This window comes from Eubalaena glacialis, chromosome 5 (assembly GCF_028564815.1).
Source record: "Eubalaena glacialis isolate mEubGla1 chromosome 5, mEubGla1.1.hap2.+ XY, whole genome shotgun sequence".
NCBI lineage: Eukaryota > Metazoa > Chordata > Mammalia > Artiodactyla > Balaenidae > Eubalaena > Eubalaena glacialis.
The window spans coordinates 37,308,486-37,333,524 of record NC_083720.1 but is presented as its reverse complement, the minus strand read 5'-3'; the positions used below and the strand labels follow the sequence as shown (position 1 = coordinate 37,333,524).

Below are 25,039 nucleotides of genomic sequence, written 5' to 3'. Positions count from 1 at the left end.
TGCAGCTATTGACCTGATCATGTAGGTTTTGTCTTTTACTCCATTCATACGGTATTAACATTGATTTTTGTATATTAAGCCAACATTACAATTCTACCATAATTGTTATATATATAAAAACTTGTTATTGTGTATATATATATGTATATACCTATATATACATATATAACAAGATATATTATAATTTATAATGTTATATATATAATGATATATATGTAACAAGATATATATATGTGTGTGTGTGTGTGTGTGTGTGTATATATATATCTGCCTGAATGACTGACTCTTTATCATTTTAAAATATATTTCTTTGTCTCTAGAAACAGTTTTTATCTTAAAGTTTATTTTGTCTGATATGGTATAGTCACTACAGCTATTTTTGATTACTGTTTGTATGTTTATTTTACTTTAAGCCTAATTATTTCTTTGAATCTAAAATGTGTCTCTTGTAAATAGCATATAATTGGATCATTTTTTTAAAACAATACATTCTGCCAATCTCTGCAATTTAATTGTATTGTTTAGAGTGCTTACGTTAATGTAATTTTCGATAAGGTGGTATTTACATGTACCACTTTCCTATTTTTTTCTATATGTCTTGTGTTTTTTTCCCTTCTATTCCTCCACTACTGCTGTCCTTTGTGTAAAACAAATATTTTCTGGCATACTCTTTTAATTTCCTTGTTTCTTTTAACATATCTTTGAGTTATTTTCTTACTTGTTGCCCTGAGTATAACATTAAAATTTTAAGTTAAAACAATCTCATTTGGATGTGGGGGTGTGTGTGTGTGTGTTGGCAAGTTTTATTTGGATATAATTTCAAAATTACAAAAATTGCAAAAATATTACAAAGATACTTATATGCTTTAAACATATCCCCAGTTGTTAACATTATGCCCCATTTTTATTCCATGTGTTTTTTGAGAACTGAAGTTCTTGATTTTAATCAAATCCAATTTATCAATGCATTCTTATTATCAGTGCTTTTAATATCCTGTTTAGAAGTCTCTGTCTATCCTAAAGTCATGAAGATCTTCTCCCATGTTTTTTTCTAGAAGTTTCAGTTTTACATTACACATTGAGATCTACAATCCATCTTAAATTGATAGGTGTGTATGATATGTGGTCTTTGTCAGAATTCATTTTTCTCCACATAGATATACAACTGATGCAGAAACATTTACTGAAAAACTTTCCATTTGCCACTGGTTAAAATGTCCCTCTTCCTTTTAAAAAAATAAATCAAGTGTGTGATGTTAAGTAAGCTACACTCTCAAGATGCCTGTTTGGACCTTAGTAAAATAGGTATAATTGTGTATTCCTCTGTAGTTATTGTAAGGATTATAAGAGTAAGGATGTGATACACCTTTATCACTCAGTATGTTTAACATCAGGATGTTAGCTTTATTCATTTAGCCGCTCATTCTTATAACCAGCTCCCCCTAAGGCCTCCTATGTTCTACCCACTGTGCTAGTTGCTTAGTTCACTTTACATAATCCCACAGAGAGAGGGACATGATTTCTGTTGTTTACTTATGTATCCAAAGCACCTAGACCAGTGCCCAACATATGGTTGGTGCTCAATACATGCTTGTTTAATAAATTATCTTGTGCATGTGAGCACAAGAAGAAATATGTAAATAGCCTCATTGCAGCATCACTTGTAACAAGGGAAAAGTAAAAACAATTGTGCTGAAATTTATCTCTCGGTAGGAAATAGATAAATAAACTTTATAAATATAAAATATATACATGGTAATATGATATGGGATACTATATTAAAATGATTCACATAATGTGTTATAAATGGGTCAATCATCATAGTTTCCAAATACATGAAACAGAATTTGATAGTGCTGAAAGGAGACATAGAAAAACCCACAATTATAGTTGGGGACTTCTTAGCAATTGATGGAACTTCTAGACAGAAAGTCAGCAAAGATATAAAAGAATGAACACCACCATAACCAAGAGAACCTAACTGACATTTACAGAACATTTCACCAAATAACAGCAGAAAGTACTTTTTTTTTTCAAATTTCCATGGAACAGTCACAAAGATTTACCTGGCTCCTGGTTCATAAAACAAACCTCAACAAATTTTTAAAAATGAAATCATGATAGAGTATGTGCTATGACCATAATGGAACCAAACTAGACCTCAATAACAGAAGGACAACAGGAAAACCTCCAGATACTTGTAAATTAAACACAAATTTCTAATAATCCTTGGGTTAAAAAAGAAGCCTAAAAAGAAATAAAAATACATACAAGTGAATGAAAATGAAAACACAGCGTATCAAAATTTGTAGGATTCAGCTAAAGCTGTGATGAGAGGGAAATTTATAGCTCTCAATGCTTACCTTAGAAAAGGGGAAAGGTCTCAAATTAATCTAGTCTTGATCTCAAAAAACTAAAAAACAAAGAGAAAAATAAACCCGAAGCAAGCAAAAAGAAGGAAACAATAGAGTAGAATCAATGAAATTGAAAAGAGGAAAGCAATAGAAAATAATCAATTGGAACAACAAGCTGGTTCTTCAAAAAAAATTGATAAAACTCTAGCAAGACTGAACACTATAAACTGAGAGAAGATACAAATTAAGAAAATCAGGAATGAAACAGAAGCTATCACTACAGGCTCTGCAGCCATTAAAAGGATAATAAAGGAATACTGTGAACAACTTTATACTCATAAATTTGACAGCTTAGAAGAAATGGACCAATTCCTCAAAATCCACAAACTACCAAAACTTAACCAAGAAAAAATTAACGTAATTCTATCTTTTTTGTATAAATTGAATTTATAATTTAAAAGCTCCTAAAAAATGGAGTTCCGTGTCCAGATAGTTTCACGGGAGACTTATAACAAATATTTAAAGAATTAAATTTAAAGAATTTTATACAGTCTCTTCCAGGAAACAGAAGAGAACACTTCGCAATTCAACTTATGAACTTGTATTACCCTGATACCAAAGGCAGATAAAGACAGTGCATTGTCTTTTCATTTTGTTTGTGGTTTCCTTTGCTATGCAAAAGCTTTTGAGTTTAATTTGGTCCCATTTGTTTATTTTTGTTTTTATTTCCATTACTCTGGGAGACAGATCAAAAATGATATTGCTGTGATTTATGTCAAAGAGTGTTCTGCCTTATGTTTTCCTTTAAGAGTTTTATAGTATCCAGTCTTACATTTAGGTCTTTAATCCATTTTAAGTTTATTTTTGTGTATGGTGTTAACAAATGTCCTAGTTTCATTTTTTTACATGCAGCTGTCCAGATTTCCCAGAACCATTTATTGAAGAGACTGTTTTCTCCATTGTGTAGTCTTGCCTCCTTTGTTGTAGATTAATTGACCATAGGTGCGTGGGTTTATTTCTGGGCTTTCTATCCTGTTCCACTGATCTGTATTTCTGGTTTTTTGTGCCAGTACCATACTGTTTTGATTACTGTAGCTTTGTAGTATAGTCTGAAGTCAGCGAGCCTGATTCCTCCAGCTCCGTTTTGCTTTCTCAAGATTGCTTTGGGGGACTTCCCTGGTGCTGCAGTGGTTAAGAATCCACCTGCCAATGAAGGGGACACGGTTTCGAGCCCTAGTCCAGGAAGATCCCACATGCCACAGAGCAGCTAAGCCCATGTGCCACAACTACTGAGCCTGCACTCTAGAGCCTGTGAGCTACAACTACTGAGCTCATGTGCCACAACTACTGAAGCCCACTCGCCTAGAGCCCATGCTGCGCAACAAGAGAAGCCACCACAATGAGAAGCCCGTGCACCGCAACAAAGAGTAGCCCCTGCTCACCGCAACTAGAGAAACCCCGCATGCAGCAACGAAGACCCAACACAGCCAAAAATAAATAAATAAATATATTTTAAAAAAAAAGATTGCTTTGACTATTTGAGGTCTTTTGTGTCTCCATACAAATTTTAAGATTTTTTGATCTAGTTCTGTGAGAAATGCCATTGGTAATTTGATAGGGATTGTACTGAATCTGTAGATTGCCTTGAGTAGAATAGTCGTTTTAACCATACTGATTCTTCGAATCCAAGAACATGGTATATCTTTCCAACTGTTTGTGTTGTCTTCGATTTCTTTCATCAGCGTCTTATAGTTTTTGGAGTACAGGACTTTTGTCTCCTTAGTTAAATTTATTCCTAGTTATTTTGTTCTTCTTGATGTGATGGTAAATGGGATTGTTTCTTTAATTTCTCTTTCTGATCTTTCTTTGTTAGTGTATAGAAATGCAACAGATTTCTGTGTATTAATTTTGTATCCTGCAACTTTACCAAATTCATTGATGAGCTCCAGTAGTCTTCTGGTAGCATCTTTAGGATTCTCTATGTATATGTATCGTGTCATATGTATCGTGTCATCTGCAGACAGTGACAGTTTTACTTCTTCTTTTCAAATTCGTATTTCTTTTTTTTCTCTGATTGCTGTGGCTAAGACTTCCAAAACTATGTTGAATAAAAGTGGCAAAAGTGGAAATCCTTGTCTTGTTCTTGATCTTAGAGGAAATCCTTTCAGCTTTTCACCATTGAGTATGATGTTAGCTGTAGGTTTGTCATATATCTTTATTATGTTGAGATATGTTCCCTCTATGCCCACTGTCTGGAGAGTTTCTATCATAAATGGGTATTGAATTTTGTCAAAAGGTTTTTCTGCCTCTATTGAGATGAACACATGGTTTTTATTCTTCAATATGTTGATGTGGTGTATCACACTGATTGATTTGCAGACAACCCACAGAATGGGAGAAAATATCTGCAAACAATGCGACCAACAGGGGATTAGTCTCCAAAATTTACAACCAGCTCATGTGGCTCAATATCCAAAAACCAAACAACCCAATCAAAAAATTGGCAGAAAGCCTAAATAGACATTTCTCCAAAGAAGATATATAGATGGCCAAGGGGCACATGAAAAGATGCTCAACATCGCTAATTATTAGAGAAATGCAAATCAAAACTACAATGAGATATCACCTCATACCAGTCAGAATGGCCATCATTAAAAAGTCTACAAACAATAAATGCTGAAGAGGGTGTGGAGAAAAGGGAACCCTCATATACTGTTGCTGGGAATGTAAACTGGTACAGCCACCATGGAGAATAATATGGAGGTTCCTCAAAAAACTAAAAATAGAGCTACCATATGATCCAGCAATCCCACTCCTGAGCATATATCGAGAGAAAAACATGGTTCAAAAGGATACTTGCACTCCAATATTCATTGCAGCACTGTTTACAATAGCCAAGACATGGAAGCAACCTAAATGTCCACGAAGATGTGGTACATATATACAGTGGAATATTACTCAGCCATTAAAAAGAATGAAATAATGCCATTTGCAGCAACATGGATGGACCTGGAGATTATCATACTAAGTGAAGTAAGTCAGACAAAGGCAAATATCATATGATATCACTTATATGAGGAATCTAAAAAAAATATGATGATACAAGTGACCTGATTTACAAAAGAAAAACAGACTCACAGACTTAGAGAATGAGTTTATGGTTACCGGGGGGAAGGGTGGAAGGGAGGAATAGACTGGCAGTTTGGGATTGACATGTACACACTGCTATATTTAAAACAGATAACCAACAAAGACCTACTGTATAAATAAATAAATAAATAAAAATTTTTTTTAAAAGACAGTGCAGTGAAAGAAAACTACAGACCAGTATCTCTCATGAATACTGGAATGTGCATAGGAAACACTCCACAAGTGTGAATTACCATTATTTGCTTCCTATTTCTTACTCCATGCCTCCTCTTTGTAAAGAATGCAAATTATACATTTCTTTTGGAATTCAGCCCAAGGGGAGATGTTTGGCTCCATCTCATTCAATCAGACAGTGAGAGTGGGTTGTCTGTTCTGCATTGCCTTTGTAGCTGTGTCCTGTGAAGGAGGTTGAACAATGCTCAAAATCAGTTTGTCCATGTGAACAAAACATTCGCCTCTCCTTTGTTCCACATTTTTCCTCTCCATCGCATCCATCAGTCTTACTTTGTTTGACACTGCAAAACCTTTAGAAGTAAGCAGAAGCGAGCACAGATTTAATCTATAAATTAAACCATTAAGCCACAAGAACAGTGTCCTGCACTGACACAAAGAGATGACACTTTAGGGTCTGCAAATCCCACTGTGTAGCTGGCAGGTGGGGAGGGCCGTGGACTTGCATCTTGCCTTTGCATCATCCCACAATTTCTCCTGCCCTAAACTACCTTGGCCCGGGGAGCCGGATGGCATTTGAGAGTCTCCCCTTGATGGCACTTGGCTTACAGGCGGCAGATGGAAACTAACCAGTAATCTCCTGGGACAGAGACAGGGCCACAATCAGCCTAGTGTGAGAACAGTGAGGGCTAGCGTGTTCGAATGGCTTGATGACTTTTGTGGCTGAAGTCAAATTAAAAATTTTTAAAACAGCTTATTACTGTGAATGTTATTAAAGGCATATGTATCAAGCACAGTTCAGGTTTGATAAGCTCCTTTTTATTTGTCTGATATGAGCTAACGGAAGGCCCAGCATCCCATTATTGGATTTCTTAGTCTAGAGGGTATTTCTAGCTCCTCTCTTGCTGGATATTAAGTCTCTGAGAATCGCTGGAAGTGAGCATGGTGGGTGAGCCCCCCTCTCTATCTGCTCCCCCTTGAAGTTTGAATTGGACAGAAAATGGTCTTAGGAGACGCTCGGCTCCTCGTCCTTGTGGGTGGACAGATTAAGGACAGAGGAGGTGAATGTTGGAGACACGTGGCTTGTCCTGCTGCCAGGGCTTCCAGAATGACCATCCCACGGAGTCATCTCTGGGCAGTTGACTCCTTTTGCCTCAGGAAAAGTAGAGAAAGGCATTTGTTTCCAGTGGGCAAGTGGCATTGCGCTGCTGGAAGACTAAGACGGTTTAGGATTTCCTGCAGAAGGTCCCTTTCATTTCCATGCCTCCCCAGCCATTAATAACACACCATTGGTTGAAGAGACCAGGTACTGGGCAAGGTGAGATGAAGTGAGAGGGAGCGCTGGAGATGCTCTAACTGGACATTCGAGGCAGATCATTCTTTGTCATGGGGCCATCCTGTTCATTGTAGGATGTTTCGCAGCATCCTTGGCCTCTAATCACTAGATGCCAGTAGCATCCCTTCCAGTGTGACAACCAAAAATGTCTCCGGATGTCATCAGATGTCCCCACTGGAACACTGGTTGGAAACCACTGCTCTAAACTGGGAAGGGGATGATGGATAAGAGTAGAGAGGTGGGATTAGGGAGCATTGTGAAGGAGCAGGTAGGGATGAGAGAGTGACAACAATGAGTGTCTTTGGGACTGTTAAGTCCATGGCCAAGGGCAAAAAATGGAAATGCAGCAATGGCTCATCAGGGGGCACTTGTCCTGGCACAGGACATCAAACTCCAGACCCCTTAGGATTATCCCAAACTCAGGTGACCTATTGGGACAACTTCTCCCACTGTATCCCAGCTTCTGGCACAGGGCTGGATGCATAGTAGAAGCCTACTGAGTGTTTGTTGGTGTGTGCATGAGCTCATATTTGTGAAGTAGTCCCTCAGGCCATTCACCAGCATTTCTTTTATTAAGAAAGCTCACCTGTGAGCATGACGCCCAGACCACTTTGCTGTTGCCCCATGTAGCACTGCTTTTACGGAATTGGACTTTGATGCATTCAGTCTATCTTGAGGAACATCATACAAAAATCCCGTTAAACTTGCAACTCTGTTCAGAGCTATTTTATATAGCTCATTGATCACCACATTACAGAATGCCGTCTTTATAAGAATCCAGTGGGAGAGATTTCCCTCTGGCTTCTGCACCAGCAATAAACATATGAAACATAAAAATAAACAATTGATTTGTTTTTTCACTTTGACCCTTGAATCATGAAGCTGGTCATGATTCTCACTTTGCTCTTGTTGCTGGGAAGGTTAGAAATGCATTGATGGCCTACTTCAGGCAAGCAGGCAAGTTCTTTGGGCATGGATTGGGGTATTTTTGCCTGCATCCATTTTCTGGTATTGCTTTATTATTCTTTGACTTGGTCTGTGGCTTACTTATTTTTAATTGTATTATGTTATATGTATTTTGCAAGTCACTTTTAATCCGTTTTGGAATAAGGTAGGAAATTAATACATTTTTTTAAAAACCCAAAGGATGTTGGTTTCTTCATGTTGGCCTATGTCAATGTCCAGGCCAGGACTGATGCCATCCCAGCTCCTGACCTTCTTTGATCTTGCATATTGAGCCTAATTATCCAGATTTCTCCATGGTCAGCATTACTGCAATCAAGTGCAGGTTTTTCATTTGTGATCTCCATCACTTCCGTGACAGTATGCAACAGCATCATGAGAACGTAATTATAATTCCGGTCCAATAAGAAGCAAAAGAGGCAATGGCACAGAGCTGTGGAACGGCACAAAACTACAGAGAGATCAAGGCAAGGTCATTCTCTGTTCTCCGATAATAACATTGAGTCTCCTGGAGAATGTAGGGTCCATGGCCCAGGGTGACGATGGATCTGCAGCGAGAAAAAGCCGTAATCTGAGTTATTGCCTAAATTATTGTTATCTTTGCATTTTGGATTTTCTCTTTAGAATTCATTCTGGTCTGCAAGTTTCTCCCCTGAAAATTCATGTTGCTCCTCCAAAAAGTTCTGATGGAATACTGAATGAGATGCCCTTTGACAGTTTAGCTGTGAATTGAGGGTGCAAGAACTCACTGGTCATTAACATAGCATTTCAATAGTCCATCAACTATTAGAATACAAATTGAGCATCTGTAGGAGCGTATTACAGCTGATTCCTGTCATTTCTTTCTGAGCATCTAAACCCTTATCTCCAGTAGCAAATACGTGGAAAGATGCATCAGATGACTCTTTCAATTCCAAGTGACAGAAACACAGTGTTAAGTAGCTTAAATCAAAAAGTACAGTCATTGCCCATGTAAATAGGAAGTTCAGGGACAGACCGCTCTTCCGCCCAGGCTGGAGCCCTCACCTCCAGCAGGGCCTCTCTGTGTTTTCAACTTCAGCCCTGCTTGACTCTCTGCAGCTTCACTCTACAGATGGGTCTTATCTTCATTTTGGGCAACAGGATCTAGACAGCCTCAGTTACAGCTTCTAGCCGAGCACACCTAGAGGAAGAGGCTTTTCTTTCCTCATCCACACACTGACCCCAGGAGCACTCTGAGGGGGCCTGATGAACCAACACCAGTGGCCAGAGGACGCGCGTAAACTTTCTAGTCAAGTTCTCATCTTTTGTTGAGAGGAAAGAGTGGGAATCATCAGACAGCTCCCACAGGCATGCCTTAAGTGAGGAGGGAAAATCCCAAGTGAATCATAAGTGGGGGAATGGAGGGCGTTTTGACACCAGACTTTCTACAAGCACAAGATGTCTCTTGTACACTCTTCTTGAACATAGACAAAACAAAATCACTTCATCATACAAAGCCAGTATTACCATGATACCAAAACAGGGTCAGGACAAAGGTAGGAAAATATAAGCCAGTGTCACTTGGAACGTTTGATGCAAAAATCCTAAATGAATAAACCTGAACCCAGTAAAAAAAATATATATATATATATACATATATATATAGTATATGTTATATATAATATACTTATATATATATTTATTTATTATACATTATTATATTATATATAATATATTATATAAGTTATAAATTTAAAATATATATTATAAATATATACTTATATATTTATTTATTATTATGTTATATATAATACACAGATACACATATATATGTGTATATATATATATACACGTAGATATACATATATGTATGTGTGTTTATCAAGTAAGGTTTAGTCTAGAAATGCAAAGACAGTTTAATGTTAAAAAAAATAAAATAAAACCTTTGAACCCATTCGATAAAAATTCTTAGCAGTCTAGAAAGTAACTTTCTTAACTGGATAAATGATATCCATCAAATATCTACAGCAAACAATTTACTTAATGGAGAAACAGTTTACTAAATTCCAGGACAAGACAAAAATGCCCAGCATCACCTCTTATAATCAATGTTTTACTGGAGGTCCTGGATAGTAAAATAAAACAAGAAAAAGTAAACAGCATAAGGATTGCAAGAGTATAAACATGGCAGTTTTTTGTAGAATACATAATCATCTTCATATAATAAGTGGAAAAAATATAAGAAAGGTATTAGAACTAATAACCAAGAGGTCAGCCAAGCTGCTAGATTTAAGATAAACATAAGCAATTCCGGAGTGTATTTTCCCCTAGCAATGACCATTTAGTACACCTTACTTTAAAAGATTATCTTCACAATAGCAATAAAATTTATTTTAAAATATCAGAATACTCTGCTCAATGTTATCTGGCAGCCTGGATGGGAAGGGAGTCTGGGGGAGAATGGATACATGTATGTGTATGGCTGAGTCGCCTTGCTGTGCACCTGAAACTATCACAACGTTGTTAATCAGCTATACTCCAATATAAAATAAAAAGTTAAAGTCATAAAAAAATGCATACATGCCAGGCCCTTAAGTAGAAGATTATAAAACTTTATTGACAAACTTAAAAAGAAGACCAGAATAAATAGATATTTCATGTTCATGGAAAGGTTGGAAAGTTCCAGCATTGTAAAAAGGCAAATTCTCTTTAATTTGTAAATTCAACATAATTCCAACAAAAGTCAGAGTTTTTCAAGAAACCAGATACATTTATTCTAAAATTCCCATGAAGGAGAAAAGGTTAATACAGATGGCTATGACCATGTTGAAAGACAGATTGAAGCGTGGCTTTTACAGTGCTCGCTAAGGAGGCCCTTGGTTACCTGCTCCATGCTCCAGTGTGTCAAGAGCATCTTTGTTTGATTCTCTCCATCCTCGCATGGGCCCAGATAGTCCACCCAGAAAAAGTAGTGTCTGGAAAAGGCCAGTGCCTCCAGGCTGGGGAGCCTACCTTGGGCAAGGCTCCCGGGCAAGCTTTATTTTTTAACATCTTCACGAGCATCCAACTCCTGCAATGCATCAATTGGAGCAGTGATCACGCACCAGACAGCTTATACTTGTCCTGAACCAAATATAAAGTCCAGCTGGTGCCCTCCAGGTGGCCCTGGACAACCCTACAAGCCCCTGGACCACCTCTTTCCTGCCTGGGCAGGCAGCCACTGCTCCAGCCCTGAAGTGAGCCTGAAAGAGAATGGAAGAAGCTGGTCTGCATCATCACCCTTGGATTGGCAGTGGCTAAGATGCTGAAACTGGGGGGATGGGAGGTGCTGTCCCCAAGACCCTACAGAGTCCTGGACTCCCAGCACCAGAAGGTTCATGCTGTCCTTCTGTCTGGGTCACAGTCGCTGTGTGTCCCAGACCCAGGGTACCCTTCATCTGCAAAGACCTTTCCACCCACCTCACTTGCTGGAGAGCTGACTTCCTCCCTCCACATGCCCATTGCACCCCAGAGAGACTTCTAGAGCCCTGTCCCCCTGCATGACCACTGACTGTTGACTTAGCCCTTCTCTCCCAGGGGACTGTGTGCCCCTTCAGAGTGAGGACAATTGCTTTGTCCCAGTGTCCCCAGCACACCACCCAATGCCTGTCACAGGACAGGTACTCTGTAAACATCTGGTAAATTTACAGTTTGGGGTCACAATATATCACCCCCCTCCTCCCTGCTTTGATTCTGACCCGTATGAACAGCAGGTGAGATATACAAGCAGAACTGTGACTCTTGGGCAGCCATTTCTTCTCTCTCTGGATCCCAGTCTCTGTAATACAGGGCTGGTGGGAGTAGATGGCATTTAAGGTTCCTTCCACCCCTGGAATCCCTCATCCCATAAGCACATGGTCTGCCACCTCCCCTGTGGCCGAATCAGGCCCCCTCCTCAGGGCCGCACGCCCAGGTCAGGGAAACACAGCAAGTACACGTTACAACAGCGTCTCAGCAGCGTGTGGTTGTAAGAGCTCGATGAGAGTGGCGGGTCTGAGTCTTGTTTTCACCCTGACAGTGGCTCACTGAGGTCCTTCCTCCCTCTTCTGTCGAACGAGGGGAATGGCCTGGCTGGCCCAGGTCTAATAGTCGAGGATCTGAGACATAGATCTAAGCATCCAGGACACCATCCTGTCATTCTGTGATGCCCTTATTACAGTTCACGGTTCTGTATGGAATGTGACAACATTTTATGACGTGATTCTAGTTTACAATTGTTTAACGCCATTCTCAGGGTTTTTATGTTGGTGCTTCAGCCCTTAAAAGGCCTAAGTGTAATTTCTGTTGCTTTGGGGGGAAAATACACTCAAAACCTTAGTGGCTCAAAATACAACCATTTCATTATCTCATGTTCTGTAAGTTGACTGGGCTCATCGGGGCGGCTCTTCTGCTCCATGTGATGTCAGCTGGGACTGCAGCAGAATATCCAAATTCCCAAGGTGGCTCACTCTCGCGGCTACTGGTTGGCGCTGGCTGTCACTGAGTGCTCAGCTGGGGCTCTTGAACAGAGCGCCTTGGTTTTCCTTCTCGTGGCCTCTCCACAGGGCTTGGGCTCTGGCCGGGTTCTGAGAAGCAATGTGAGTAGAAACTGCCAGTTCCCTTAAAGCCTGGGTGTGTCTTACCAGAGCATCACTGCCTTCAAGGGCTGCATAAACAAGATCCTTGTGGGGAGCGGCATGTGTGGGGAGGACAGGGGAATGAGTGGAGAAGGGGCTGCAGCTTTGGAAACCAGCTACTTAAGTCCTGACAACATCTAATTAAAGCGTGTACTAAAAACAAAGTAACATGTTGGAGTCCAGTATTGGTTCAAGTGCCATTTGTGAGCCAGAGGACTGGTGCTGTGTCATAGAACACTGTAACTTGGGCAGCATTAGTGCCTCTCTCTGAGCCTCAGTTTTGCTCTTCTGTAAAATGGGGGCATCGGTCTTGAGGGCATTGGAGTCATCTCCAACCCTAACTTTCTCTGCCCCTCGGTGCTCCTAGGTACTCCTTCCAGGACGAGGAGGACATGTTCATGGTGGTGGACCTACTGCTGGGAGGGGACCTACGTTATCACCTGCAACAGAATGTACATTTCACAGAGGGGGCCGTGAAGCTCTACATCTGCGAGCTGGCCCTGGCCCTGGAGTATCTGCAGAGGTATCACATCATCCACAGGTAACCAGGCTGCTGGAGGGATGCTGGGGGGTAGGGTGTGATGGGGGGAGTCTGCAGCCATCGAGAGTATTTTCTCACTGACATTCTTTAGAAGTGGCAGTACATGGAGATCATAAAAAGCAGAACAGCTTTATTATTGCTTTTACCTTCTCTACCTACTCCCTTGTCACATGCATCGAGGTGGAACACTCCCACTGCCTGTGTAACCTCCTCTCTTGGTACCCCACTGCTTAGAGACGTGGCTGGTGGTTGGCCTTTGCTTCTCCATTCTGGTGTGTCTTTGGGAGGCTGGAATGTTCTGTCCCTCTAGCGTCAGGTTAGAAAAGTCACAGTGGCATGAGATGGGAATGTGAGGGATTCTACTCTATTCCTTTCCTTACTTTGAAATCAATGCTGTGCATCATGGAGGATTTCTTCCTCTTGGGAGGCTTCAGTGCTGGCTCTGGGCTTTGGATATAAGCTCTGAGTTTCTGCTGCTTCCTCAGGGCCTTTGCTTCTCCCCGCCTGTGCAGAGCACCACCACATCCAACCTGGTGAGCAAGGCAAGTTTGACTGCAGAGGCAGGAGGCCAGCGAGAGGCTTCAGAAAGCAGTGGTTTCATTAATAAAGTCTTCTCTCTGACCACAGAGGAGGGGGCCAGCGTGAGTAGCTCCAAATCTGTTCACCCATCGTCTTGCACTGTGCCTAGTGGATCTTCTTCTAACTTATACAGTTTTGGAGGACTTGGGAAAGACAAGAACTCGAGCTTCAGGGTAAAGATGGTAGATGAAACACACACACGTGCACACACACACTTACAGTTTCTCCTTTCTAAAATCTCCATAAAATGACAGTAAGGAGGGTTTGAAAAATGGTAAATTCACAAGGATGGGGAAAACTAAAGAGGAGACTATAGCAAAACATGGTGGGGAGGGGGATTAGAAAGAATATGTAGAGTAGTAAATGGCTTAGGATGCCAGAAACTGAATTTTGAGTTGTCCCTGGGAAGAACCATGAATTGATAGGCACTAAAGAATCCCCCCCAAGGCTCAGGAATGGACAGTCATCAGTATCGATGGAAAGAGGAAGAGGGGGTAAAAGAGAGGCTAAAATGAGGTTCATTGTTTGAAAGCCTTTTAAGATGTATTGAGAACCCCCAATCTGCTTACCCATCCTGAATAACTGGATGGCTGTCCCTTCCTCTTCCAAGCAGAAGACCGAAGGTTTGTTCCCTCAAGAGAGTAAATATAAATAGAGAGGGTCTGGACTGAAAGACATCAAGCCTCTTGAGTTGGGATATGGTACTGAAAATAGCACGACTAAGTAGACGCATCCATACCAGATGCTCAGATAACACACCCTCCCCACTTCCAGCTGGGCTCAGGCCTTCCTCCTCCAGGCTGGACACCTGGATGATTTCAGTGGGGGTTTGGCTGAGCCAAGAGGAAAGAGATTTAGACATCAGAATTTCCCCAAGACCCTTGGAGTGTAGTTCAGGGTCAGCAAGCCCTGCTCATTTGTTATAAACTCCCAACTAAGTTAGTGACAACCAAAGATTATCAGACATCCAGAGAAATCTTCTAACATGAATAGTGAGAGCCACGCAATCAAATGGAAAAAGAAAAAAAGCTTGGAATAAACAGAGACCCTGCCAGGAGAAGACACTATCAAAAGAACTATGGTCAGTATTTTCAGAGGGATGAAAAGATTTTTGCAATTGTGAAATAAGAAGTACTATGTGTATTTAAAATTCAAAGGACAAACATCAGATCAGAGCTCTTATAAATTAAAAATATGAATGTAGAAATGAAAAATTCAAAAGATAAATATGTTGGAAGATAAAGCTTGAAGATATCCTATGCACAGTAGAATAAAAAGACAAAAAGAAAATTAGAGGACCAGTACAGTAAGTTCAATATCAGAGAGAGAGAGAAGGAAGGAAGAGGGAGAGAGAGAGAGAAAGGAAGGAAGTGAGGGAGGGAGGAAGGAAGGAAGGAAGGAAGGAAGGGAAGGAGGGAGGGAGGAAGGAAGGAAGGGAGGAAGGAAGGGAGGGAGGGAAGAAAGAAAAGTGAGAAAACATAAACATAGGGGAAGAAATCATCAATGAAATAAAAATCTCCTGGACCTGAAATATATGAATTTCCAGACTGAAGGGTCCACCAAAGGATACAGTGACTAGAAACAGACATATATCAAAACAAACTTTGGATCCAATGAGCTTGCACTGTAGAACAATAGTTTGGGATTATCAAACACCAGAAGGCAGTGGAAACATGCTTATCAATCAGATGTGAGATGTACGTTTTCACAAGTTCAAGGTCTCAAAAAATATACTTCTCATATACCTTTTCTCAAGTAGCTGTTAGAAAATGACATGGACTCCACTAAAATGAAAGACTAAATCAAGGAGGAAGAAATGGAATACGGAAAGCTGGAGCTCCAGCAAAGAAGAGAGAGGCAAGGGAAATCTTCCGGATGATGGGTGGGTCAAGGATGTCAGCTGTGCCTGCGGTGTAGACCATGACCAGTTCTGATTGGAGTCGGATCAGAAGTCCCTGGGAGAAACTTCTTCAGGAAGAGCGAGCTGATAGAATTCCTAAGACATCTGGCTGCCTTGAGATATTTATTTGACAAAGAATCTGAAGTTGAATAAATGAGAAGTTCAGGGAAAAAACTCAGCAATAAATAGAAGATAATTTTTAACTCCAGGGAATGAAAGTGTTGGACAGGACATTGCATATCATACAATTTACTACATGAATCATCTCTGCTTAGCATGCTTAACCATAATCACCTAACCCCTAAAAATTGACCTAACCAAAAATACAATAATACCCCATGAGGGGAAGTGAGGAAATGGGAAGATGAGTGTGCCTTGTGGGGACACACGAAGGAAAGACTGCTACATACTCGTCTTCCATAGTGGGGAGCCAGCAGATGGAGCCGGAACTTGAAAAGTCAAGGAGTCCTGTACAGCGGTCATTTCAAGATAAGGAGCTAAATACCAAAATTATAGCCTGGGAGAGATAAATGGATGGAGAGGGAGAAATCAGGGAGAAAGTGATAGGGATTGTTGCTATATTGTAACAAAACTTTCAGCACAATTTGATTCTTGGAACTGTTCCCCTGTATAATTTTGACACAAATAGTAACAAACATAACAAAATGCAAATGAAGACGAGGAAGGAGGGGGAGGAGAGGTTGAAAGAGGAGGAAGGGGAGGAGGAGGAGGTGTAGTCGTTCCAGTCGTAACAGTAGTAGTAGTAATAGTAGCAGCAGCAGCCGCAGCCCTGGTCGAATAGGAGTAAAGGGACTGTTCAGGTCCCTTTACAATGAGGTCCATTGTTCATTCACACAGTCATTGACTAGCTTTTGCCCACAGGCATTCCGGCTGTGGAATCTGGGTTTGTAAGCACTGTGCTATATTTGTTAAGGAAGGTCGCCCTATACCAGAGTAGCCTCTGTGGGCTGGCTGGGCATCTTTGAAGGCAATGAAAGGAGCGAGTTCTTTACCAACCTATTGTACAAGTGTCATTCACCCATTATCACAGTCGTTCCTCCGCTAGTGTGTAATAGATGATCTATTTGCCTACATCTCCCCAGACACTGAGTCATGTGGACCTTGGTGAGACAGATGCCAACATCCCAGAGCAGAGCTGACGATAGACCAGGCGGAAAATGGAACTGTCACATAAGAGCATGGTGGTTTAGAACCATTTCATTGTACTTCAACAAATGTTTTTATGTTGCTCTATGTGGGGTCATCTGCCCTCAGATTCCAGATCTACCTGAGAGAAAAGGAGCTATCCAACAATGTAAGGACATTTTTAACAATCCACTAAAAGTAAATGGAATTACCTTACCATTTCTAAACTTACAGACTTGGCAGACGTTTGAGTCAGGGTTTTTTTTCCCCCTCCCTTATGGTTCAATAAATCTCTTTTTCATTGTGTATGTATGTACAGACTTGAAATTATGTGTGTCTGTACACATTGTACATAGGGATATAGGATAATGTTGTGCAATGTTTTGTATTCATTCAACAGCTGAATATGTAAGTCCCCTACTGCATATGTACCAGACACTGTCAATGCCATATTTTATACAGACTGATGAATGTTGCTTCTTTCCAAGTAGCCACACTTGCAAGTGGTAGAATCATTCCACAAATGCAAGCCTGAGTTGAATTGCCAAGAATTTCTATTTTCCATCTTGGTGGACTTGGACATGTGACTTAGCTTTTTGGACTTCCATTTCCTAATCTGTAAAATGGGCCTGATGACACCTACTTCACAAATTCCATGAGATGCAAATTCCATGAGAAAAAGTTCATAAAGGATTTAACTGTGCCTGGGGTCTTTTAGGTGCCTCATTCCTCTTTCTTTCATCTGGGGGAATTGATTTTGAAACCAAGTGTTCATTTATACTTAGTGGTGACAAATCTCCATCCTTTGAGGATGATGTAGATCTGTAGAAAATAAAAGGTATTTCAGAGTATAACCCAGTGAGTTTGAAAGTACATAAGCAGGAAAATACCATTGTGGGTTCAAAATAAATCATTGTCTTAAAACAATTAGAAGATTTACTTTTTAGAGCACTTGAGTTGGCCCTTCGTTCTTTCAAAACACTCTGGGCCAAGAAGTGTGCCAGCCCCGGGAAGAAAATGATGGGTGGGACCCTTTGCCTGCACCTGAGCAGATTCCCCGGGTGGAAGAGACAACCACTCTAGGGGCCAAATTACTGCAGTCCGAGGGGGAGAGGGGACCCAGGACAGGACACCACACAGTGGCGGGCAGGACCTCTGAGGAGGGCACCCAGCCCAGACTGAGGTGGGGGGCAGAGCAGGGGGCACAGAGGAGGCTGGCAAGGCTTCCTCTGGGACATGCAAATGTGATTTGTAGGACAAATAGATATTAGCCCAGAGAAGAGGAACGCTGGAGGCACTGGGCAGACAGGCTCCTACTGAGAGGCCTGGGTGGGCAGAGCCTGAGCTGGTCAGCTCGGCAGGGAGCACTTCCTGAGGCTCCGGCTCGTGTCAGTCATTGATGGGTTGAAGCTTGGGAGTGATGTGATCCAACTGGTAATCAAGAATGACGTTCACTGAAGGCACCTCCCCGGGGTGCTCTTCAGCCAGAGCTGGTTACTGGACTAGGTACCCAGAAGGGCCAGGTCATACAAAAGCAGATGACTAACAACAGCGACAGTGAATCAAGTTTATTAAGCTCTTGTGTGTCAGCAGTACTTTAAACTATATATATATACATACATATACGCATGTGTGTGTGTTTACATATGTGTGTGCATATATATGCATATGTGTGTATTCATATACATACAAATATCATCTCATTTAATTCGCACATCAATCAAATGGGCTAGGTACTAGGATTATCCTAATTTTTCAGAGCAATTGGGTGATTTGCACTCTGGCACACAGCTGGCAGGTCATGGAACCAGGTTTCAAACCAAGGCACTCTGACCCCAGATCCCATGCTGATGAGCATATGCTATCCTGGCTTTCTGCATTGAACTGTTTATAAAACACTTATATGAGTGAGGGTGCTTGCACATCTGAACATAAAAATATGCATGGATGGATCTCATTGACTCCTCACAACCGCCCCTGAGGAAGGCTCTTCCAGCAGTGCCCATGAAGCAGGGAAGGCTTCTGGTGGTGACGCCCCTAGCCTGAGGTCACCCCTGACTCACTGCCCGGCACAGAGGAAGTGCTCCATAACTACATGTTGAATCAATGAAGAAATACTAAAGAAAGAAGTGAAAGACATGCCTTACTTGAAATTACTTGAAAATACAAGTTCAAATTCAATAAGTCACTACCCAAATCTTGCACTGCTTCCTGTAACTTTTCTGCCCAAATATCCCTTGATATCTGAGGAGTCAGCCTTTTGAAAACTTCTGGTGGGGCCCAAAGTAGCCAGGCACAAGCATGAAATTCCTTTGAAATCTCATGTTTGATGTTAAAAATTTCTCCAAGTTCCACTGCAATATGTAGTCATAATTCTTTTGATACATAAAGTAGTGCTTTGAAGAACTACCTTTCATCAGAAAAATAAAGGAAATGAACAATAAAGGCTTCTTGGAGTCTCCTTGGTCAGTGGCAGGTGCTGTTCCATTACATCTATCAATTTGGGGGAAATGAGCAGATTTGAAGAGAGCTCCTGGCTCAGGTGAGGTTCACGGCACCAGTAATTCTCTCCCTTGTCTTTTATTTTTAGACCCAATCCAATCACATAAATGTGAGCCTGTAAACAGCAAGGTTGTTCACTGTTTTGAACAGAGCAGTGATCTAAATGCTAATCGAAGTGGGTTTGGGGCAACATTTTCAAACTTCTTTTGAAGAAAAATTTTCACCAGTGAGGTTACTTCTACCAAACTGAGGTCTGAAAATTCCTGAAAGTCCTAGGGCAGTGTCCTTTACTCCCTTGGGAAAATCTCTCAATGAAGTCTGATTATTTATATAGTGCATTTTATTTTGCTTCCAGCCCTGAACCTGCATCACATGCAGATTAACTCACAGTCTCAAAGGTTTGTAATCCCAGCGGTCCTTCACTTCATCAGACTCACAGGCTTCCTTTCCAGGGCAGAAATCTCATCAGATATATGAGAAGCATCTTCAGCTTTGCCTTGGAGTTGTTTATTGAAATTCAGCCTTGAGAAAATATCTGCTTAATGAGTCAAATATTTGTGAAGCCCTCTCTATCATTAAAGCTAATTATAAATTTTATTTGAGGGCTTCTTTATGGACTTTGTCAGAAATCTTTTCCTCTTATCTTTAGGAAAAATAATAGTTCAATCCTGAAACACTAGCAAGCACCTTTCTTTAAACTAGCATTATCTTTAAGAAGAGCAAGCTTTTCAAAGCCACTTCTCATTTCTACAAATTGTCTAGAAAATAAGTATACAAATGCTAAGTTATATACAGTTTATCATTTTGTTACCGAGTTCAAGTGCATACTGCTCGCCACACAACAGGCCAATAAATCGAGAGATGAGTTGTGGAGGCAAGGAAGAGTGACTTTATTAGGAAAGCCAGCAGACCGAGAAGATGGTGGACTCGTGTCCCAAAGAACCATCTTGCCTGAGTTAGAATTCAGGCTTCTTTTATACTAAAAGGGGAGGGAATAAAGCCAAACATTTCCTGGTTCTGGTCAGCCTCTGGAGGGGATGTGTTCATTTTCTCCTTGCTGCTGTCATTCATAGGTGGGCCTGGTCAGGATGTTTCCTGTGAGCTAAACAAAGGTATTTTAGCTTAATGCCCGTTACCTGGGAGGCAGGGTTCCCAGAGATGGACAATTATGCATACTTTAACATCCCTTTAGTGAGTAACCTGTAGTAGAATACAAAGTTCTTCCCTATTACAAATTTTTGTCACTTTATTGAATAAGCTGAGAAAATAAAGAAGTAAATTTTTTTTTTTGCTATGGGTTTTGTTAGGGTTAAGTCCAGATCTTATTTTTTAATAGAGAGTATGTGTACGTGTTATAAAGTTCAAAAGATTCAAAAGTGTGTAAGTGAAAAATAATTCTCCCATTATTTTGAGGATTTTCACTTATTTACAGCATATGCTTCAAAATTCCACTTTGAATTCACCATTCATATTCCCTGTGGACAACTTAATTTAAAAATATTAACAGGTAAAAAGTAAATGAAGCACGTGCATACACACGCACACACATGAGATTTTTGGCATTGTGTGTCTTTGGGTGGGAATGGTATGAGAAGGAGATTACTCACTAGGGCAGGCTTGAAACAGCTTTGTTCATATTTATGTACAGTAAGAATTTAAATGCAGTGGATCATCCCCATATTTGAAACCTGTGATTGGTAGGTAACAAAATAGAAATCATTGTTTGTAAGATGCTGTACCCATGATGGAGATAAAAATTTGCTGAGCACTTTGCTTGTGCCAGGCTCTGTTTTAAGTACTTTGCAGGTATGATCTCACCTAATCCCAACACCAGCCAACAGAGGTGGGGCCCATTATCAGCCCCATTTTACAGGTGGGAACATTGAGTCTCATAGGGAATAAATTACTTGCCTGGTAGCAAACACTAAGTGGACGCCTCAAGTCACCAAGCTCTTCCTGTCTCTATACTGATAATAATTGGCAGTCAAGTTCTCTAATCATATTTACACATAGAATCTTTCTATTACCCAGGCTTTTATGAAGGAAAAATCATGTGACTGACTCTCAGGAAAAGGTGATACCTTTTGCTGTTGTGTTCACATACAAATATAACTCCATTTTTTGTGGCAATATTCAACCTTCTCCATCCCTGAAGCCCTTGGCATTGCCAGATGAGTTGCTCATTATCTTGTGGGGCAGCACCAGTTTTCAGCTTGGGTTGCACGAACTGATGGGGCTAGCGTTCCTGTCCTTACTTTGGAATGCTTGTGTGTTTATGATTTTTTTTTTTTTTTTTTTTTTTTTTTGGTAAATAGACTCACTCCCTTATGCTTGTGCCTCCTGAACTCTGGAAACAGAAACTGTCTTAATTCCTGATAATTTGGCAACATGGCCTACATGCATTTCCCAGGGAACTGTGTGCAGAGTGAGGTGGGGTGTTGGTTTTCAGTGGCCGATATCAGTTTATTGGAAAATCAAATGCCTCTAAGCTGTAGGGACAGGGATTGTGCCGAGGGGTGAAATATGACCGGGCTGCTAATCCCACGTCATCTTTGGCAAAGGCTTGTCCCTCATGTAATGGCAGTGAAAGTGAACGATTTCCTAACCCATGGCTTCAGTGGCTTTGGCTGAGTCTTGGGCAGTAGCCTGCTCTCTCTGGCTCCCAGTTTGGGTCCCATTTGATGACCAGTGGAATTTGTAAACAAACAGTCCCAACCTCTGACCAAAGTGGTGGGACACCGGGAATGAGATTGTGAAGAGGAGAAACCAGACTCCGTACCTGACAGTAGGGCAGGGGTCAAGGGCATCTCCTGCATGTGGGCAGGGTCCTGGCCCACCTCTCCCATTGTAAGGAGTAGTGCTGAGAGTTCTCACATCGTGGTCCAGCCGCAGGAGACCTTGAGGAAGTCCATTACGTCTCTGACTTGAGTCTGCTTCTCTGTTAACAAGAGGAGCGATCGCCCACAGAATGATGTGATGCAGGTGGAGTGTCAGGCACACATGAAGTATTCAGCAAGTGTAGCTCCTTGTTTTCGGGAGCAAAGAGCAGGAAAGCACAGGGGTGAAAAGCCTGGATTCCACTAAGATAGAGGAGGCTTCCGTGCTGTGAGCTCAGGCACAGCATCTAATTGCTCTGAAGCTCTGGTTTATCACCTGTAGACAAAAATGGTGGTGGACAGAAAAATGCCCTCCCCACAAGATGTCCACATCCTAATTACTGAACCCCGTGAACATGTTATGTTCAATGGCAAAGGGGAATTAAGGGTACCAGTGGATGAAGGTTGCTCATCTGCTGTCCTTGAGATGGGGAGATTGCCCTGGATTATCCAGGTGGCCCAATGGAATCACAAGGCTCTTTAAAAGTGGAAGAGCAGGCACAAGAAGAGGTCAGAGGGATGTAGTGTGAGAAGGACTCAACCCTCAGTCCATTCTTTTCTGGCCTTGATGATGGGGAAAGGGGCCATGAGCGAGGAAAGGCAGGCGGCCTCTAGAAGCTGGGAAAAGGAAGGAAACAGATTCTCCCCAAGAGCCTCCAGAAGGAAAGCAGCCCTGCTGAAACCTTGACTTTCCATCGGACCTCTGACCGGCATACAAAATATAAGGTAATAAATTTTGTCATTTTAAGTCACTAAGTTTGTGGTCATTTGTTACAGCAGCTGCAGGAAACTAATACTCTGCTACACTGGGGTGTTGAGAGAACGAACTGAAATAATGTGTGTTGCATGTTTAAACTTAGTACCTAGTAAGTGTTCAATAAATGTGATCTTCTGTGACAAAGGTTACTGATGATGGTGATGATGATGATGGTGGTGATGATATTGATGATGATGATGATGGTGATGATGATGGTGTGATGATGAAGGTCATGATGAAGATGAAGAAGATGATGATGATATTTGAGGGCCTTACTCTTGCCCATCTCTCCAGCCTCATCTCTTGCATCCCCCTCCTCTGGTTCCGCCCACAGACCTTTGCAGTCCACTTGTCCCAGACTCTGCTTTTCTCCCAAGTTCATGCTGCCTTCCACCTCTGTTTTTCCTTTGCGTGATGATCTCTCTTTAAGAAATGCTTTTACTTACCCTATCCACCTGTTTATCTTATTCCCATCTGTTAGAACTCACAATGGAATTCTGAAGGCCACAGGGCAGGGTTTCTCCATATCAACACTGTTGATATTTTGGTCCAGATAATTCCTTGTTGTGGGAACCGTCCTGTGTACTGGAGGATATTTAGCTGCATCCCTTTCTTCTACCTGCTAAATGCCTAGAGCCCTACCTCTCCTTCCCCGCCAAGTTATGACAATCAAACATGTCCCCAGACATTGTCAAATGTGCCTTGGAAGGCAACATCATCCCTGGATGAGAACTACTGCATTAGGGGATATCATCCTTGAGCCCTGCCCCAAACCAACAGCTTTGCAAACACACGGCTTCCCTGAGGAATGCAACCCTATGGAAAACCTGAATACCACTTTATTTATAGCTGGGCTTGGGCCCCAAACCTCAGAATAAGGCATTTCTAGGAGCAGAGCCGGACGCTATGGAGCATCATCCCACTGAGCTAATTAGGACTCAGCGCCTTCAAACCAGAGGCCAGGTGGCTGCATCTCCCTAGTGCCCAGGAGGATGCCTCAGAGATAGGCGGGCAATAGGGATGGTTGGATCCGTGGCAAGTGCTGAGCAGACTCACACCCCACATGGGCCTGGGCCAGCCACACCCCTGGATGGGAAGAGGTGGTCAGTCAGGGAAGAGGTGGTCTGTAGGGCTTCATCTCTGACCACAAGGAAGGGAGAAACAGGAGGGAGTGAGCCCCACCCCTGCACTCACCTTTCAGCACACGGTGGCCCAGCACCTAAGAAAAGAGGCCCTAACCCATACCTGGAATCCAACCTCTCAGAATAATGGTCTGAGGAGAAGTGAGGAGAAGAGGGATATCAGGAGTTGGTGTTGAGCATCTTCTACATCATCACATTAGTTTCCTGTGGCTGCTGCAACAAAGTACAAAAAGCTTGGAGGCCTAAAGCAACAGAAATTTATTCTCTCCCAGTTCTGGAGGCTAGAAGTCCACAATCAAGGTGTTAGCAGGGTCAGGTTCTCTCTGAAGTCTCTAGGGGAGGATCCTACCTTATCTGCTGATAGATTCTTCTGATGGCTCCTGGCGTTCCTTGGCTTGTAGCAGCATCACTCCAATCTCCGCCTCCATCTTCGTGTGACCTTTTCGTCCCTGCCTCTCCATGTCTCAAATCCCCCTCTCCTTTCCCTTTAAAGGACACCAGTACTAGGATTTAGGGCCCACCTTAAACCAGGATGATACTTAATTTCATTTTATCTTCAAAGACCCTATTTCCAAATAAGGTCACATTCACAGACACGGAGCATTAGGATTTAGACGTATTTTTTTTGGAGGACACAGTGTAACTCACTACGATCATGTTCCAGCTCCAAGGTCACTCCTGTGTGAAGACTCCCGACTGCTCCAAGGAGCTGGGTGGTTCCTCCTTTGGGCATCATCTTCACACTTCAAGGGGGACCTCCCTCCACTTGTTTATTGTGTTCAGGAGACCTCCAAAACTATACGCTCCTCCAGAAGATGCTTTCAGAATTATCTATCTCCTGGTTACTTATTTTAGGTCCTGGCACATAGTAAGTGTTTAACAAATGTTTATGCCTTACCAGCACTTTTTACAATAGCCGAGACATGGAAACCACCTAAATGTCCATCGACAGATGAATGGATAAAGTAGATGTAGCACATATATACAATGGAATATTACTCAGCCA

General features: G+C 41.6%; 1 protein-coding gene across 1 annotated transcript in view; it reads left to right on the top strand.

Annotated features, from left to right (window-relative positions):
* The window catches only part of STK32B (serine/threonine kinase 32B), a 341,842-nt gene that overhangs the window by 210,580 nt on the left and 106,223 nt on the right, over window positions 1-25,039 (top strand). Inside the window, exon 4 of the mRNA XM_061191226.1 lies at window positions 12,958-13,131. Coding sequence (XP_061047209.1) covers window positions 12,958-13,131 — 174 coding nt within the window. The remainder of the gene's footprint in view (window positions 1-12,957; window positions 13,132-25,039) is intronic.